Genomic DNA, 15769 nt, shown 5'->3' with positions numbered 1-15769 from the left:
TGCGTGACATCTCACTGGGGTTCAGAACCAGTCTGAGGTCTAACTTTAACCCAACCAACCAACCAATTAATCAACCAAATAACCAACCAACCAACCGACCTTCCAATCAACCAACCAATCAACCGACCTTCCAACCGCACGCATGCATACACACACACACACACACACACACACACACACACACACACACACACACACACACACACACACATGCACGCACATTATGTTCACTCTTCAACATGGACATACACCCCCCCACACAATAATTAATGTACTGGTGACGATTTGTTCCTTTGCATTTACATAAAAGCATGAAACATTGGCATACTGTAGCTAAGCTGTAGTATTTTAATAAGATAGCAGTATTTTAGGGGTCTTAATTCAAACAATAACCCGTTGTGGTGAAAGCATGGTGTTTCGAGTGCAGTGAAATTGAAGTGAATGCATTAGTGAAATGTACTGAGAACAATGCAGACCAAAACTAAGGTTGAAGAGCATCCCCGGTATCACTTTAAAACCATAACCGTTGTATAAAAAAATATGTTTAAATTGGCCACTTCATTCATTTGATGTGAAGTGATTTGCCATTGTAGATTTGCCATAGGGCCCCCCTACCCTTCCTTTCACTGTGTTGTTTTTCCCTTTCCTTTTCTCATTGGTCACTTTGTCTTCTATGTATTTCAAAGTTCTCACTATGCTTCAGGCTGTTTTCCATGGTCTTCAAATGTCCTTTTTCAAATTAACTCGAGTTCAAATTCTTGATTTCTTTTCTAACCCTAATGTTTCATTTTCCTTTGCTTCTCTTAACTGCTTGCCAGTGCTTTGTCATGATGAATGCTTAACTTGTTTGGGCGTTAAAGAGGAAAATTATACACAGTGCGTCAGGTATCTATATCCTTCATTCTGTCTCTCATCCTCACCCATCTCTCTCAAACTATACTGCATTTATGTATTAGCCTGATCTGCTTCCACTTCTTTCTTAATTATGTTACTGCAGCAACCAATTCTCTTTGCTATTAAACACTTTGGCCCTTGGCGTCTACAAGCACACAACGCCTCACATTGTGATGTGTTGTGAGCTTGCAGATCGGCTACTTTCGCTATTTGTCCTATAACAAAATATATAGGGTTTAAGTGGGTTTTAACAAATCCTTCCTTCTTTTACTATTTCTATTGCTCATGGGCACTATCAATCTTGTTAAACTACTGAATAGTGGTCTCTTAACTTAATGCTTGACTGTCCTTTTGACCTTGCCTTTCCTTTTTACTGTCATTATCTTGACAAGTGACATAAAGAACCCCCTATGAATTGAAAGAGATCAGAAGAAGTTGCTGAGGATGTAAATGGCTACTTTAACCAAGAAGCCCAACTCCAATGTATACCAATGATGTTGTATGTAGTGTAGTTTTAACATTGATATTTAGAGCGGTTCCTTGTAGTTTGATGGTAAAATGGGCTGAGTGAGGTTTTACACAAGTGGAAATTTGAGCATTGCTCATACCACTATGGTAGTCTAAACCAGATGAGAAGGAAAGAATATTGCTGATATGCAGTTTACTTGTTGCACAAATATGAGAGCAACATATTACAAAATAGCTACAGTTGCATGCCATATGATTTCATTGCTGTATTGTGAAGTGATCTTTTGTTTCCATACATTAATTGATTCATCCATGCATCATCCATTTGTCTTGTGTTGTCTTGCCTTGAATAATTACTTTAACTGCATCGTGAATTTAACATCACCTTAATGAATATGCAACTAAACGTTTGACTTGATCTTTGAGCTAACTTTTAACATTAACATAGAGTGGGTAATACAATACATTAAAATGCTCATATCAGTGTGTTTATACTGTGATTACCAAAAGTAATTATAGTGTTACACACTAATTTGAGTTGGTTAATGTGAAGTGTTACCTATAATTTAACCTTTCATGTTTAATTACAATTCTTCCTTTACCATTTGCTTCCACTAATACAGAAAGCTGCAGAGAAACTCAAAGCGGAAGAGAGGAAAAAAATTGCCGAAATGCAGGCCGAGTTAGACAAACAGAAGCAGTTAGCTCAAGCTCATGCAAAGGCCATTGCCAAGGCAGAGAAAGAGGCTCATGAGCTGAAGCTCAAAATGCAGGAGGAAGTCAGCAGGAGAGAAATTGTGGCTGTAGATGCAGAAAAGCAAAAGCACAACATCCAGCAGGAGCTTCATGAACTCAAAAACCTCTCGGATCAGCAGATGAAGGACAAAAGCCAACAGGTTGAAGAGGCTCTGCAAAGCAGGGTCAAGATTGAGGAGGAAATATATCTCATCAGGATTCAACTTGAGACAACGGTGAAACAGAAATCCACGACGGAGAACGAGCTACAACAGCTCCGCAAAAAAGCGGATGAAGCTGAGAAACTCAGAAAGGCCGCCCAAGAGGAGGCCGAGAAGCTCCGCAAACAAGTCAACGAGGAGACCCAGAAGAAGCGCAAAGCAGAGGAGGAACTCAAGCGCAAATCGGAAGCAGAGCAAGAAGCTGCAAGGCAAAAGCAAAAAGCCCTGGACGACCTTGAACAACTCAAGATGCAGGGAGAGGAGGCCGAAAGGCAAATGAAGCAGGCCGAAGTAGAGAAGACGAGACAAATCAAGCTTGCCCAGGACGCAGCCCAGAAGAGTGCCGCCGTTGAACTGCAGAGCAAGCGCATGTCCTACATGGAAAAGACCTCAAAGTTGGAGGAATCTCTTAAACAAGAGCATGGCACTGTCCTGCACCTACAGCAGGAGGCCACGCGGCTCAAGCAACAACAGGGGGACGCAGAACAGGCCAGGGAGGAGGCTGAAAAAGAACTTGAAAAATGGAGGCAAAAGGCCAATGAGGCTCTCCGCCTGAGGCTCCAGGCTGAGGAAGAAGCCCACAAAAAGAGCGTTGCCCAAGAGGAAGCTGAGAAACAAAGAGATGAGGCTGAGCGTACAGCCAAAAAGAGAGCCAAAGCTGAAGAGTCTGCACTGAAGCAGAAGGAGATGGCTGAGAAAGAACTGGAGCGGCAGAGGAAGATAGCCGAGGGCACAGCTCAGCAAAAGCTCACAGCAGAACAAGAACTTATACGCCTCAGGGCAGACTTTGACCATGCAGAACAGCAGAGATCTCTCCTTGATAGTGAACTTTACCGACTGAAAAACGAAGTCAGCGCAGCACAACAAGACAGAAAGCAGCTGGAGGATGAACTGATCAAAGTGAGGAGTGAAATGGATATGCTCCTTCAAATGAAGTCCAAGGCAGAAAAGGAGAGCATGTCCAACACAGAAAAAAGCAAACAGCTCCTTGAGACCGAAGCAGCCAAAATGAGGGACCTGGCAGAAGAGGCCGCCAAACTTCGATCCATATCTGAGGAGGCCAAGCGTCAGAGGCAGGTTGCCGAGGAAGAAGCTGCTCGTCAGAGAGCGGAGGCCGAAAGGATCCTCAAGGAGAAGCTTGCTGCCATCAATGAAGCCACTCGTATGAGAACAGAGGCCGAAATTGCCCTGAAGGAGAAGGAGGCTGAAAATGAGAGGCTCAGACGGCAAGCTGAGGATGAGGCTTACCAGAGGAAGGCTCTGGAAGATCAGGCCACCCAGCATAAACAAGACATTGAGGAGAAGATAGTCCTGCTCAAGAAGTCTTCTGAGGTTGAGATGGAAAGACAAAAGGCAATTGTGGATGACACTCTCAAACAGCGACGAATTGTTGAAGAGGAAATTCGAATTCTCAAGCTCAACTTTGAAAAGGCCTCATCTGGGAAGCTTGATCTAGAGCTAGAGCTGAACAAACTGAAAAACATTGCAGACGAAACTCAACAAAGTCGACTCCGAGCTGAGGAGGAGGCAGAAAAAATGAGGAAACTTGCGCTGGAGGAGGAGAAGAGGAGGAGGGAGGCAGAAGAAAAGGTAAAGAAGATCGCTGCTGCAGAGGAAGAAGCAGCCAGGCAACGCAAGGCAGCACAAGAGGAGGTTGTGCGTCTCAAAAAGAAAGCAGAAGAAGCCAGAAAGCAGAAAGAAGAGGCCGACAAAGAAGCAGAGATGCAGATTGTCGTGGCTCAACAAGCAGCCCAGAAATGCAGTGCAGCTGAACAGCAAGTCCAAAGTGTTCTTGTCCAGCGGAAAGAAGACAACCTCATACAGCAGAAGCTCAAGGAAGAATATGAGAAAGCCAAGAAGCATGCTAAAGAGGCAGAATTCGCTAGGGAAAAGGCAGAGAGGGAGGCAGCACTTTTCCGTCAACAAGCAGAGGATGCGGAACGGCAGAAACAGGCTGCTGAACAGGAAGCTGCAAATCAGGCCAAAGCTCAGGAGGATGCTGAGAGGTTGAGAAAGGAGGCAGAGTTTGAAGCCGCTAAAAGAGCACAGGCAGAAGCTTCTGCACTCAAACAGAAGCAGCAGGCCGATGTTGAAATGGCAAAGCACAAGAAACTGGCAGAGCAAACACTGAAACAGAAATTCCAAGTAGAGCAAGAGCTCACAAAGGTAAAACTTCAGCTTGATGAAACTGATACGCAGAAATCAATCCTTGACGAAGAGTTGCAGCGCTTGAAGGATGAGGTTGGCGATGCTGTCAAACAAAAGGCCCAGGTGGAGGAGGAGTTGTACAAAGTCAAGGTCCAGATGGAGGAGCTGCTCAAACTGAAACTCAGAATTGAAGATGAAAACAAACGCCTCACTCGGAGAGACAAAGATAACACACAGAAAATCCTTGTAGACGAGGCTGAGAATATGAAAAGGCTTGCAGAGGAAGCTGCTCGACTCAGTATAGAGGCCCAAGAAGCTGCACACATGAGACAGCTTGCCGAAGCTGACCTCAATCAGCAAAGAGCACTCGCAGAAAAGATGCTCAAGGAAAAAATGCAAGCCTTACAAGAGGCATCTAAATTGAGAGCCGAGGCAGAAATGCTACAAAGGCAGAAAGACTTGGCCCAAGAGCAGGCCCAAAAGCTGCTTGAAGATAAACAATTAATGCAACAGCGTCTTGATGAAGAGACAGAGGGCTACCAGAAGTCACTGGAGGCAGAGAGGAAGAGACAGCTGGAGATTAGAGCGGAAGCAGAGAAGCTCAAACTTCAAGTGTCTCAACTCAGTGATGCCCAAACCAAAGCTCAAGAGGAGGCTAGGAAATTCAAGGAGCAAGCAGATGCAGTTTCTGCCCGTCTCCATGAGACGGAACTAGCCACCAAAGAGAAAATGACTGTTGTAGAAAAACTGGAAGTCCAAAGACTAAGCAGCGGCAAAGAGGCTGATGAATTGCGCAAAGCTATTGCAGACCTAGAACGCGAGAAGGCTAGACTGAAAAAGGAGGCTGAAGACCTTCAAAATAATTCTAAAGAGGTATTGTGTCAAAAATGGCATAACAGTGCAGCTTATGTCATTGTTAACCGTCTATCTGAAAAACTAACCATTTTCCAAATTTTCTTATATCCTTTATTCTATTTATCAAACCTACTAATCATGAAATCACATCCTTTTGATTGTTTTATTCAATTTCTTTGATTTCATCATTACTTTATTGTTTTACAATGCACTATGTTCATGCTGATTATATCCTGGAATGTTGGAATGCTTTCATATTTTCCAGCTTCATGTTTTGTTTTGTTTTTCTTTAAAACAATATATATGTAATTGCGTTCTTAAATCATATCAGATTCAAACCAGTGTGAAAGCTGTATTTAAAATAGAAAAATTAAGAAATTAAGATAAAAATGTATAATATACTGCAAATAGGTTAAAGCTACAATCCAGGACGTATTCTAATATATAAAACATAATTTTGTATGGCCACTGCTGTTACCAATCTGTATGGTACAGTGGTGGTTCTCAATATTTGCTCCATACTTCTTTTAGTGGTGGATCTCAACATTTGGTCCATAATTATTTTATGTCTATACATATCTATGTAGGTCCTACATAGATATGTATAGACATAAATATGTAAAGAAGTATGGACCAAGACTATATCAGACCAAATCAAGTCTAACAATAATATATTTTATTTTGATTGTGTTCCCAGACTTAAAAATGTGTCCGTTTCATAATGCATATGTGGTGGAGTACGTTAATACAGTACATACCTAGCACATATGCAGTGGTCGGAGGTGGTTTGCCTTCTATTCCATTGAGAAATTTCCACCCTGGTGTCAGGTAGGACACCTACTGGTTGACAAGGGCAATAAAGTTAGCATACAGCCATAGACAACCCTTAGATCCGCCATCTTGGCTGTAGTTCAGACATTGTTGCAATTGCCTTTCTCCATCAGGAGAGGGAGACAACGGACATAAATGAATTGTAGCTTTAACAAAGTGTGGATCAGCAATAATAGACAATGATAAAAAAGAAAGCGTAACATAACAATGTATTTTTATTACTGATTTTGACCTTTTTGTGACCTTTAAACTTTACCCATTTAGCGACTAATGACCTTTCCTAAAAGTAATTTTATGCTGCCGTTTTGCCATAAAGTCTCTAAACAGAGACTACCCGGAAGGCATACCCCTCCCTGTTGGGCCATGATAGTGAATTGTGCATTAAACAATTTGAATGATATAGGAGCTAATAAAAACCCATTGTTAAGTTCATTTAGACATGATCTAACAATACCTATCAAATAACATCTAAGAATTATGCAAGGGATAATTGACAGCGAGGCGGTTATTGTTGAGAAATAAACCCTGACAGGATTATTAAATCCTTTAATGATCCTGTAGGGGTTTATTTTTAGACAATGACCGCTTTCAATTATCTCGCTTATTACACGGCTACTTAATACATACATTAACAAATTGACCCAAAAGTAACAAAACAAAGTAACAACTTGTTTCCGATAATGAAAGTATTCCATAAATGTATGCCAGGTACGGCCATCCGTCCAGCGCCACACGGTCGCCTCGGAAAACAACAGGAATTGTTGATCAAATAGAATACATTTTTGGTTACTGCATTGTCTATTTCTCGCTTCAAATGTTTTCAAAATCATTCTTGAGAGCAATGTTTAGCTGTAAATGACATTGTGCCTTTGTTTACATGGCTGCCGTGTTGGATACAGCATAAAATCAAGCAGCGCAGCAGGTGTCTTTGATTAGACAGCGGCCTGTTATTGAACTCATCGGTCATTATTCAGAAATAATATACCGCTGAATTCAGTGATTGACCAATCAGAATTAAGCATTCAACCAAGCCGTGTAATAAACAATGATAACAATAACAACATTTTAAAAGCTGCAGCTAGGTGGATGCCATCCCTATAACTGCATGAAAGCTCCTGAATATTGTTAACACAATTTCAATATTACACGACAATATTACACAAACTAGCTATTGTAAATGTGAAATGAATCAATTTTGAGCAACTGCATGGCCTATTTCTCACCTAAAATATTAACAGAAACTTTACCGTAGAGGTGAAATAGAGATCATGTGCAGACAAGCTACCATTGTTCTTTTAACATTTATCTTAACTGCGGAGTTATTTAGAACTGTACAAAGGCAGACTTCACAGCCATAGTAGCTGTGGTAACCATCTACTGGTATAATAACCAGTAGATGGTTATTATATGATAATCCTGCTGCGTGTCACTCCCCATCTCTCTCTGCCCTACAGTTGTCTCAAAACCATTTAAGTTATCTAATGATATATTAGTTTCTATAATAAGTGGTGTGTGGCATCAAACATTTGTCTTTAAATGCATTTATTGCATCTGGTAATGTTTTACAAAATTGAGAACAAATGCTAAATTCCAAATAAGTCTGACAACTGGTAATCCTATTGCTATTTCACCTGCTTCAACTCTATAATGTAACTGGAGCTAAATTCTTGTACAGTATATAGACATTTAAAACCAGTTTAGGTATGTTAACTCAATGAACCCTTTGAAAATAAATACAATAATTATAAATTAAAATAATCCAAACATTGATTAGTAAATTGACAGTGTGGCCCACTACTTCATACCAGATTGCACTGTCTCTGGGTTTGTTCGGAAATATGCTCTAACAAATGCGGAAATGCAGAGCGGTCGGTGCGTTGCTGTTCGAGTGCTGTGGTCAGTACACACACTGACCACTGAGAAATGACTCTATGGACTCACTCTGGATAGAATAAAATTGGTTTAGGTGCTAAAATACATCAATTCCTACTCCTTTCATTTAAACAAAACTATTACAAAATTAATCCCTACCAAATGATGATAAACAAAATAAAATAAAAAAACTAATCTTATATTGGAATACAATGGTTCCATAAACTTTAAGTAATCTTTAATATAATAAATGTAATGATCACAGGACTGACATTATTGTCAAACAATACTTGAAATTAAATTATGCATAAGCACAGTGCATTGTACAAATTACACCTTATTAGAAATTAAATCAAGCCGAATGAGAATATGCCATACAACATATAAAACCTTTTTTAACTTTTGATTTTGTCTTCTTCCCTCCATCAGATGGCTGATGCTCAGCATAAACTAATGGAGCAAGAGAAGACATTACTCCAGCAGACATTCCTGACCGAGAAGGAGATGCTGCTGAAGAAGGAGAAGCTCATAGAGGATGAGAAAAATAAACTGGAGAAAGAGTTTGAAGCGGAGGTCAAAAAGGCCCAAGCCCTCAAAGACGAACAAGAGCGCCAGAGAAAGCAAATGGAGGAGGAAAAGAAGAAACTCCAGGCCACCATGAACGCTGCCCTCAGTAAGCAGAAAGAGGCTGAGCAGGAGATGCTGAACAAACAGAAAGAGATGCAGGAGCTGGAAAAGCAGAGGCTAGAGCAGGAAAGGATCCTGGCAGCAGAGAACCAGAAACTGCGGGACCAACTGCAGCAGCTTGAGGAGGCTCGGAAAGCGTCTGAAAAAGTCCCTGTGAACGAAGTAGTCCTTGAGACGACGGTGGCGACGACAAAGAGTGTTTTCAATGGTCAAAATGGCGATGAAGTGGACAGCGTGGGTAGAATTGATCCCACAGCTTTCGATGGCATACGTGATAAGGTCCCTGCGAGCAGACTCCGTGATCTTGGTTATTTGAGCAAAAAGGACTTTGATAAACTGAAGAAAGGCAAAACGACTGCGCAAGAGCTTGGCGAGAATGAAAAACTGAGAATCATTCTGAAAGGGAAGAACTGCATTGCTGGTCTGTTGACGCCGTCGAATCAGAAAATATCCGTCTATCAAGCATCGAAAGAGAAGAAGATCACTCCAGGTACAGCCATGGTCCTCCTGGAAGCCCAGGCAGCTACAGGATACATGATTGACCCCATAAAGAACCAGAAACTCACTGTGAGCGAGGCTGTCAAGGAGGGCCTGATTGGCCCTGAACTTCACAATAAAATGCTTTCTGCTGAGAGGGCTGTTTTAGGCTACAAAGACCCATACACCGATGGGAGAATCTCTATCTTTGAGGCTATGAAGAAGGGTCTGATTGAACATGATCAAGTCATTAGAGTCCTTGAGGCTCAGATAGCTACTGGTGGCATCATTGACCCTATTAATAGCCACCGTGTTTCAATTGAAACAGCTTGCAAACAGGGACTATATGACACAGAGATGAACAAAATTCTGGAGGATCCCTCAGACGACACAAAGGGATTCTTTGACCCCAGCACACAGGAACCATTGACATATGCTCAGCTGATGGAGAGGTGTGTCGCTGATCCTGACACCGGTCTGCTTATCCTGCCAATCACAGATAAGGCTGCTCATTGCTCTAGGATTTACACAGAGGAGGAGACCAAGGAGGTCTTCAACACAACAACTGTGTCTCTGCCATTTGGAAGATTCAAGGGCAAAACTGTTACTATCTGGGAAATCATCAATTCTGAGTACTTCACTGAGGACCAGAGAAAGGACCTTCTCCGCCAGTACAAGACAGGCAAAATCACAATCGAAAAAATTATCAAGATTGTGATCACTGTAGCAGAGGAGAAAGAGAAGAAGAACGAAATTGCCTTTGATGGTCTGAGAGCCCCTGTCCCTGCCACTGAGCTCCTGGAATCCAAGGTCATTGACAAAGATCTGTACAACAAGCTGCACAAGGGTAATACAACAGTGAAAGCAGTGTCCGAAATGGCACCTGTTCTCAAAGCACTGAAGGGCACAAACTGTATTGGAGGCGTGGTTATTGACTCAACAAAGGAGACAATGTCTTTCTATCAGGCAATAAAGAAGGACATGATGAGGGCAGGACCTGCATTGCATATGCTGGAGGCCCAAGCAGGAACAGGATATGTGGTCGATCCTGTAAAAAATCTGAAGCACACTGTCGATGAGGCTGTTAAAGCAGGTGTTGTTGGCCCCGAGCTACACGAAAAACTCTTATCTGCAGAAAGAGCGGTGACAGGATACAAGGATCCATACACTGGAAAGACTGTATCTCTCTTTGAAGCAATGAAGAAAGATCTCATACCTAAAGAACAAGGAATCCGTCTGCTTGATGCGCAGCTGACCACAGGCGGCATCATCGATCCAGTGAAAAGCCATAGAGTCCCACATGATGTTGCCTGTAAGAGAGGCTATTTTGACGATGAAACTAACCAGATTCTGCACAACCCCACAAATGAAACAAAGTGTTTCTTTGACCCCAACAAACAGGAAAATGTCACCTACTCAGAGCTATTCAAGAGATGCGTCACTGACAAGAACACTGGCCTCCAGCTTCTTCCCCTTTCTGATGAAGCCATCAGTAAAAAAGAGGAACAGACATACACTGAGGCACAGACCAAAGAGGCCATGAATCAGGCAACCGTAGAGCTTCAGTCTGGACCATTCAAAGGAAAGAAGATGACCATCTGGGAATTGATTCATTCTGATTATCTCACAGAGCAACAAAGGCTTGACCTTATCAGACAGTACAGGTCAGGCAAGGTGACGATTGAAAAGATCATAAAGATTGTCATCACGATTGTAAATGAGAAAGAGACCAAGAAACTAGAGCAGTCCAACTTCAAGGGTCTCAGAGCTCCTATCCCAGCAAGCTCCCTGTACGACTCAAAAATCATTGACAAATCAACCTTTGATCTATTGAAGCAAGGCAAAACTACACCTAAACAAGTCAGTGATAATCCCAATGTCAGAAAATATCTCCAGGGTTCTGACAGTATAGGAGGTCTGTATTTGGACTCAACAAATGAGAAAATCACAATCTATCAGGCTATGAAGAAGAAGCTTATTAGACACAACACAGGGCTTTCACTTCTTGAGGCCCAAGCTGCCACTGGCTTCATTGTAGATCCATTGAGAAACCAGTTCGTGTCGGTAGATGAAGCTGTGAAATCAGGACTTGTTGGGCCTGAGCTACATGAAAAACTGCTCTCTGCTGAAAAAGCTGTCACTGGCTATAAAGACCCATTCACGGGTGAAAAGGTCTCTCTCTTCCAAGCAATGCAAAAGGAGCTCATCCTGAAGGAGCATGCCATGCCACTGTTGGAAGCACAGATGATCACAGGTGGAATCATCGACCCTGTAAACAGTCACCGTGTCCCCATCGATGTTGCGTACCAAAAGAATATTTTAAACAAAGAAACTGCCAACACCCTTTCTGAACCGTGCGATGATACCAAAGCCTTCTCAGACCCCGAAACAGATGAGAATGTAACATACAAGCAGCTGAAAGACAAGTGCACAAAAGACCCAGAGACAGGCCTGGTTCTCCTCACACTCTCTAAGCCTCAGTCTCCAACTATTGTGGAGAAGACATACCTCTACACTGAGGAACAGACTCAGAATGACCTGACCAGTACCCAGATTACTCTTCCAAAAATTGAAGGTCTCCCTGATATGCCAGCGAATCTTTGGGATATCATGAACTCAAATCTACTCCCAGAGCGGGAGAGAGAGAGGCTCATGGCCGAATATCGCTCTGGTAATATCACTAAAGAACGCATGATCATCATCATTATCGAGATAATGGAACAGAGAGAGATCATCAGAGGGGAGAGTGCGATGTCATGTACCACAATCAGGCGGAGGATAACTATCGAAGAGCTGTACAATGCCCGCATCATTGACCTGGAGACGTACAATGTCCTCAAGCAAGGCAAGAGGAACATCCAGGACATAATGGAGATGACCAGTGTGAAGCAATATCTATATGGCACAGGATGTGTTGCTGGGGTCATGACTGACTCCATGTCTAGGATGAGCATCTACCAGGCAATGAAGCGAGGCTTCTTGAAGCCAGAAATCGCGCTCAGCCTCCTTGAGGCTCAAGCTGCCACAGGATTCATTGTTGATCCAGTGAAAAATGAAACTCTCACTGTTGATGAGGCTGTTCGTAAGGGTGTTGTTGGCCCAGAGATCCATGATAAGCTGCTGTCAGCTGAGAGAGCAGTCACAGGATACAAAGATCCATACAGTGGAAAAACCATCTCTCTCTTCCAAGCAATGAAGAAAGATCTTGTACTGGAGGAGTATGCCCTAAAAATGTTGGAGGCCCAGACTGCCACTGGGGGCATCATTGATCCTGAATTCCAATTCCACCTCCCAGCAGATGTTGCCACGCAGAGAGGGTACATCAACAAGGAAACCAATGAGAGGCTGAATGATGATGTCAAGGGATTCGTCGACCCCGTCACTGAGGAGAAGCTGTCATATGCTCAGCTGCTCAAGAGATGTAAATTGGATGGTGGGCTGCGTGTCCTGTCCCTGGGAGACAAGAGGCTGATGTTCAAGGGTCTGAGGAAGCAAATCACAATAGAGGAGCTGCTCCGGTCACAGATCATTGACCAGCAGACTGTCACTCAGTTGAATGAAGGTCTAATTTCAGTGGAGGAAGTTAGCACCAGACTATCACGATATCTTGAGGGCACAAGCTGTATTGCTGGTGTTTATGTAGAGTCCAGTAATGACCGTCTGTCAATTTACCAGGCCATGAAGAAGAATATGATCAGGCCAGGCACTGCCTTTGAATTGCTTGAGGCCCAAGCAGCCACAGGGTATGTCATCGATCCAATCAAAAACCTCAAACTGACTGTCGATGAGGCTGTCAGAATGGGCATTGTCGGTCCAGAATTCAAAGACAAGCTTCGCTCTGCTGAGCGTGCAGTGACAGGATACAGGGATCCCTATTCAGGCAAGACAATCTCCCTGTTTCAAGCTATGAAAAAGGGGCTCATCTTGAAAGACCATGGCATCCGTCTCTTGGAGGCACAGATTGCCACCGGTGGAATCATTGACCCTGATGAAAGTCATCGTCTGGATGTCGAGGTGGCCTTCGAACGTGGGCTCTTTGATGAAGAGATGAATGAGATTCTGACAGATCCATCAGATGATACCAAGGGCTTCTTTGATCCCAACACTGAGGAAAATCTAACTTACCTTGAGCTCATGGAAAGGTGTTTTACTGACCCAAACACTGGCCTGGTGCTTCTGCTTCTCAAGGAGAAGAAACGTGAAAGGAAAACCTCCTCCAAGTCCTCTGTGCGTAAACGCAGGGTTGTCATTGTGGACCCAGAAACAGGCAAAGAGATGACTGTGTATGAGGCCTACAGGAAAGGACTTATTGACCACCAGACCTACCTGGAGCTTGCTGAGCAAGAGTGTGAATGGGAAGAGGTCACCACCACCTCCTCTGATGGTACTGCGAAATCTATTATCATCGACAGAAGGTCAGGAAGACAGTATGATGTTAACGATGCTCTCACGCGTGGTCTCATTGACCAGAAAGCTCTCGATACATATCGGTCTGGAAACTTGTCCATCACAGAATTTGCAGATATGCTCTCTGGAAACAGTGGGGGCTTCCGCTCTCGCTCATCCTCCTTTGGGTCGACCACTGGCTCCACCTCATCTTCCCTCATGAGCCCCATACCCACCATTAAAGCACCAGCAGTCATCTGGAATGACCCAACAGAAGTGATCGGCCCCGTAGCTGGAATCTTGGACACGGACACTCTGGAGAAAGTGTCGATCACTGAGGCTATGCACAGAAACCTGGTAGACAACATAACGGGTCAAAGGTTGCTGGAGGCCCAGGCCTGCACAGGTGGAATAATCGATCCCACAACTGGGGAGAGATTCACTGCCACTGAAGCAACTGAAAAAGGTCTTTTGGATAAAGTCATGGTTGATCGCATCAACCTGGCTCAGAAAGCATTCAATGGATTTGAGGACCCCAGAACCAAAACAAAGATGTCTGCCTCCCAGGCTTTAAAGAAAGGCTGGCTGTATTATGAGGCTGGCCAGCGTTTCCTTGAGGTTCAGTATCTCACTGGTGGGCTTATTGAGCCAGACCTTGAGGGCAGAGTGTCTTTAGATGAGTCCATCAGGAAAGGCACCATTGATGCCCGCACTGCTCAGAAGCTGAGAGATGTCAGCGCTTACTCCAAATATATAACTTGTCCCAAAACCAAACTCAAAATCTCTTTCAAAGATGCCATGGACAGAAGCATGGTGGAGGAAGGGTCTGCTCTGAGGCTGCTCGAGGCCTGCTCACAGTCGAGCAAAGGCGTCTCTAGCCCCTACAACGCCAGCGGGCCAGGGTCTCTCAGTGGCTCCAGGACCGGCTCCAGGACCGGATCAAGATCAGGCTCTCGGAGAGGCAGCATTGACGCTGGCTTCAGCATGAACTTTTCATCTTCCTCTTTCACGTCGTCCTCCACCGGCGGCTACAGCCGCCGATTCTAACCAGGATTAGTTAACCCTGGCCCTTAAAGCACTAGCGGTTAAAGGCCACCCCAATAAGAACATGGGGACTCATCAATTATGATGCCAATGCACACTACAGTTGCATAATTCATAGGAGAAATAGTTTAGGTTAAAAATAGATACATTATTTATTCTGCTCTGCACGTGGTCACATTAAGAAATGGCTTGGTAGCTGAAAATTGAGTTATTTCATATATAATAGATATCTAAACCCATGCCTTACATATCCAGCCTTAACTGCTAAGAACTGCGAGAAAAAGTCCCTTGACTTTTCTTTAATATTGAGCATCAAATCAATTTCTATTTTTGAAAGAAATACAGTGAATTTCTTTTGTTTTCCAAGTGACCACAACTGATTTTATAGTTTGCCTTTTATTCTTTTTAACAAAACTTGTATACTTACGCAGTCTGAAACTAATATATATATATAGTATGTACTTTGAAAAGAGATATTTTTCCAGTATTCCTTCTTTTCCTTTGAAACATAAGAGTATCCTCTATTTTTTGTTATCCTTTTGATGATAGACAATGAGATATGCCAACATAGATATACTGTAGTGTTCAACATATGTAGATGCCTTTAAATTTTGTGAATGTTTGTATAGCGGTTGGCCCAATTATTATAATTTTTTGATTATCTGGCTAAGTAAACCAATTAGCCAGATCCTTGCCGAACAGAATACAACTGTAAGACAGGAAAATGACACTACCAAAATAAAACACTGGAAAAGAGTGCATCCATCAAAATTACGTGGACTGTTCCCCAATCATCATTCACAGCCATTCTTACAGTGCACACATGTCCCCTTGCCAGTGGACTTTAACATACCATCTGTTTATTATATCATTATTGTACACACTCCATTACTGGACAACCAATTCAACCTGTGTTCCTGGTAAACTCAGTCCCAAGATGGTGTCAGGCTTGATCCTGCTGTCCCTGACCTGCAACTGTTGTTTTGGTTCTTGTAAGTTGCTATTTCTTTCTTTTCTTTTTTGTCTTTACTCATCTTTTATTTTCTTAAGTTATTTTTTGTCAGATCATTATTTTCCTGTTTCCATCCCCCCCCCACCCCATGCAGCTTGCTTGTAATTTGATTTAGCAGGCACATAATGTGTGTTCAACT

The 15769-nt window shown here is 43.0% G+C and overlaps 1 protein-coding gene across 19 annotated transcripts in view; it reads left to right on the top strand.

Moving 5' to 3' along the window:
• Window positions 1–15769, top strand: part of plecb (plectin b) — a 144309-nt gene that overhangs the window by 127342 nt on the left and 1198 nt on the right. For 18 of the 19 annotated variants that reach the window (XM_080426577.1, XM_080426579.1, XM_080426581.1 and 15 more), the window contains 2 exons: window positions 1986–5339; window positions 8454–15610. In XM_080426577.1, coding sequence (XP_080282703.1) covers window positions 1986–5339; window positions 8454–14621 — 9522 coding nt within the window. In that variant the 3' untranslated portion in view covers window positions 14622–15610. The remainder of the gene's footprint in view (window positions 1–1985; window positions 5340–8453; window positions 15611–15769) is intronic. The other variant, XM_080426586.1, reaches the window with a different exon arrangement.

The sequence above is a fragment of the Gymnoscopelus braueri genome (assembly GCF_963280865.1).
Source record: "Gymnoscopelus braueri genome assembly, chromosome: 4".
Lineage (NCBI taxonomy): Eukaryota > Metazoa > Chordata > Actinopteri > Myctophiformes > Myctophidae > Gymnoscopelus > Gymnoscopelus braueri.
This window is presented reverse-complemented; position numbering and strand designations above follow the sequence as displayed.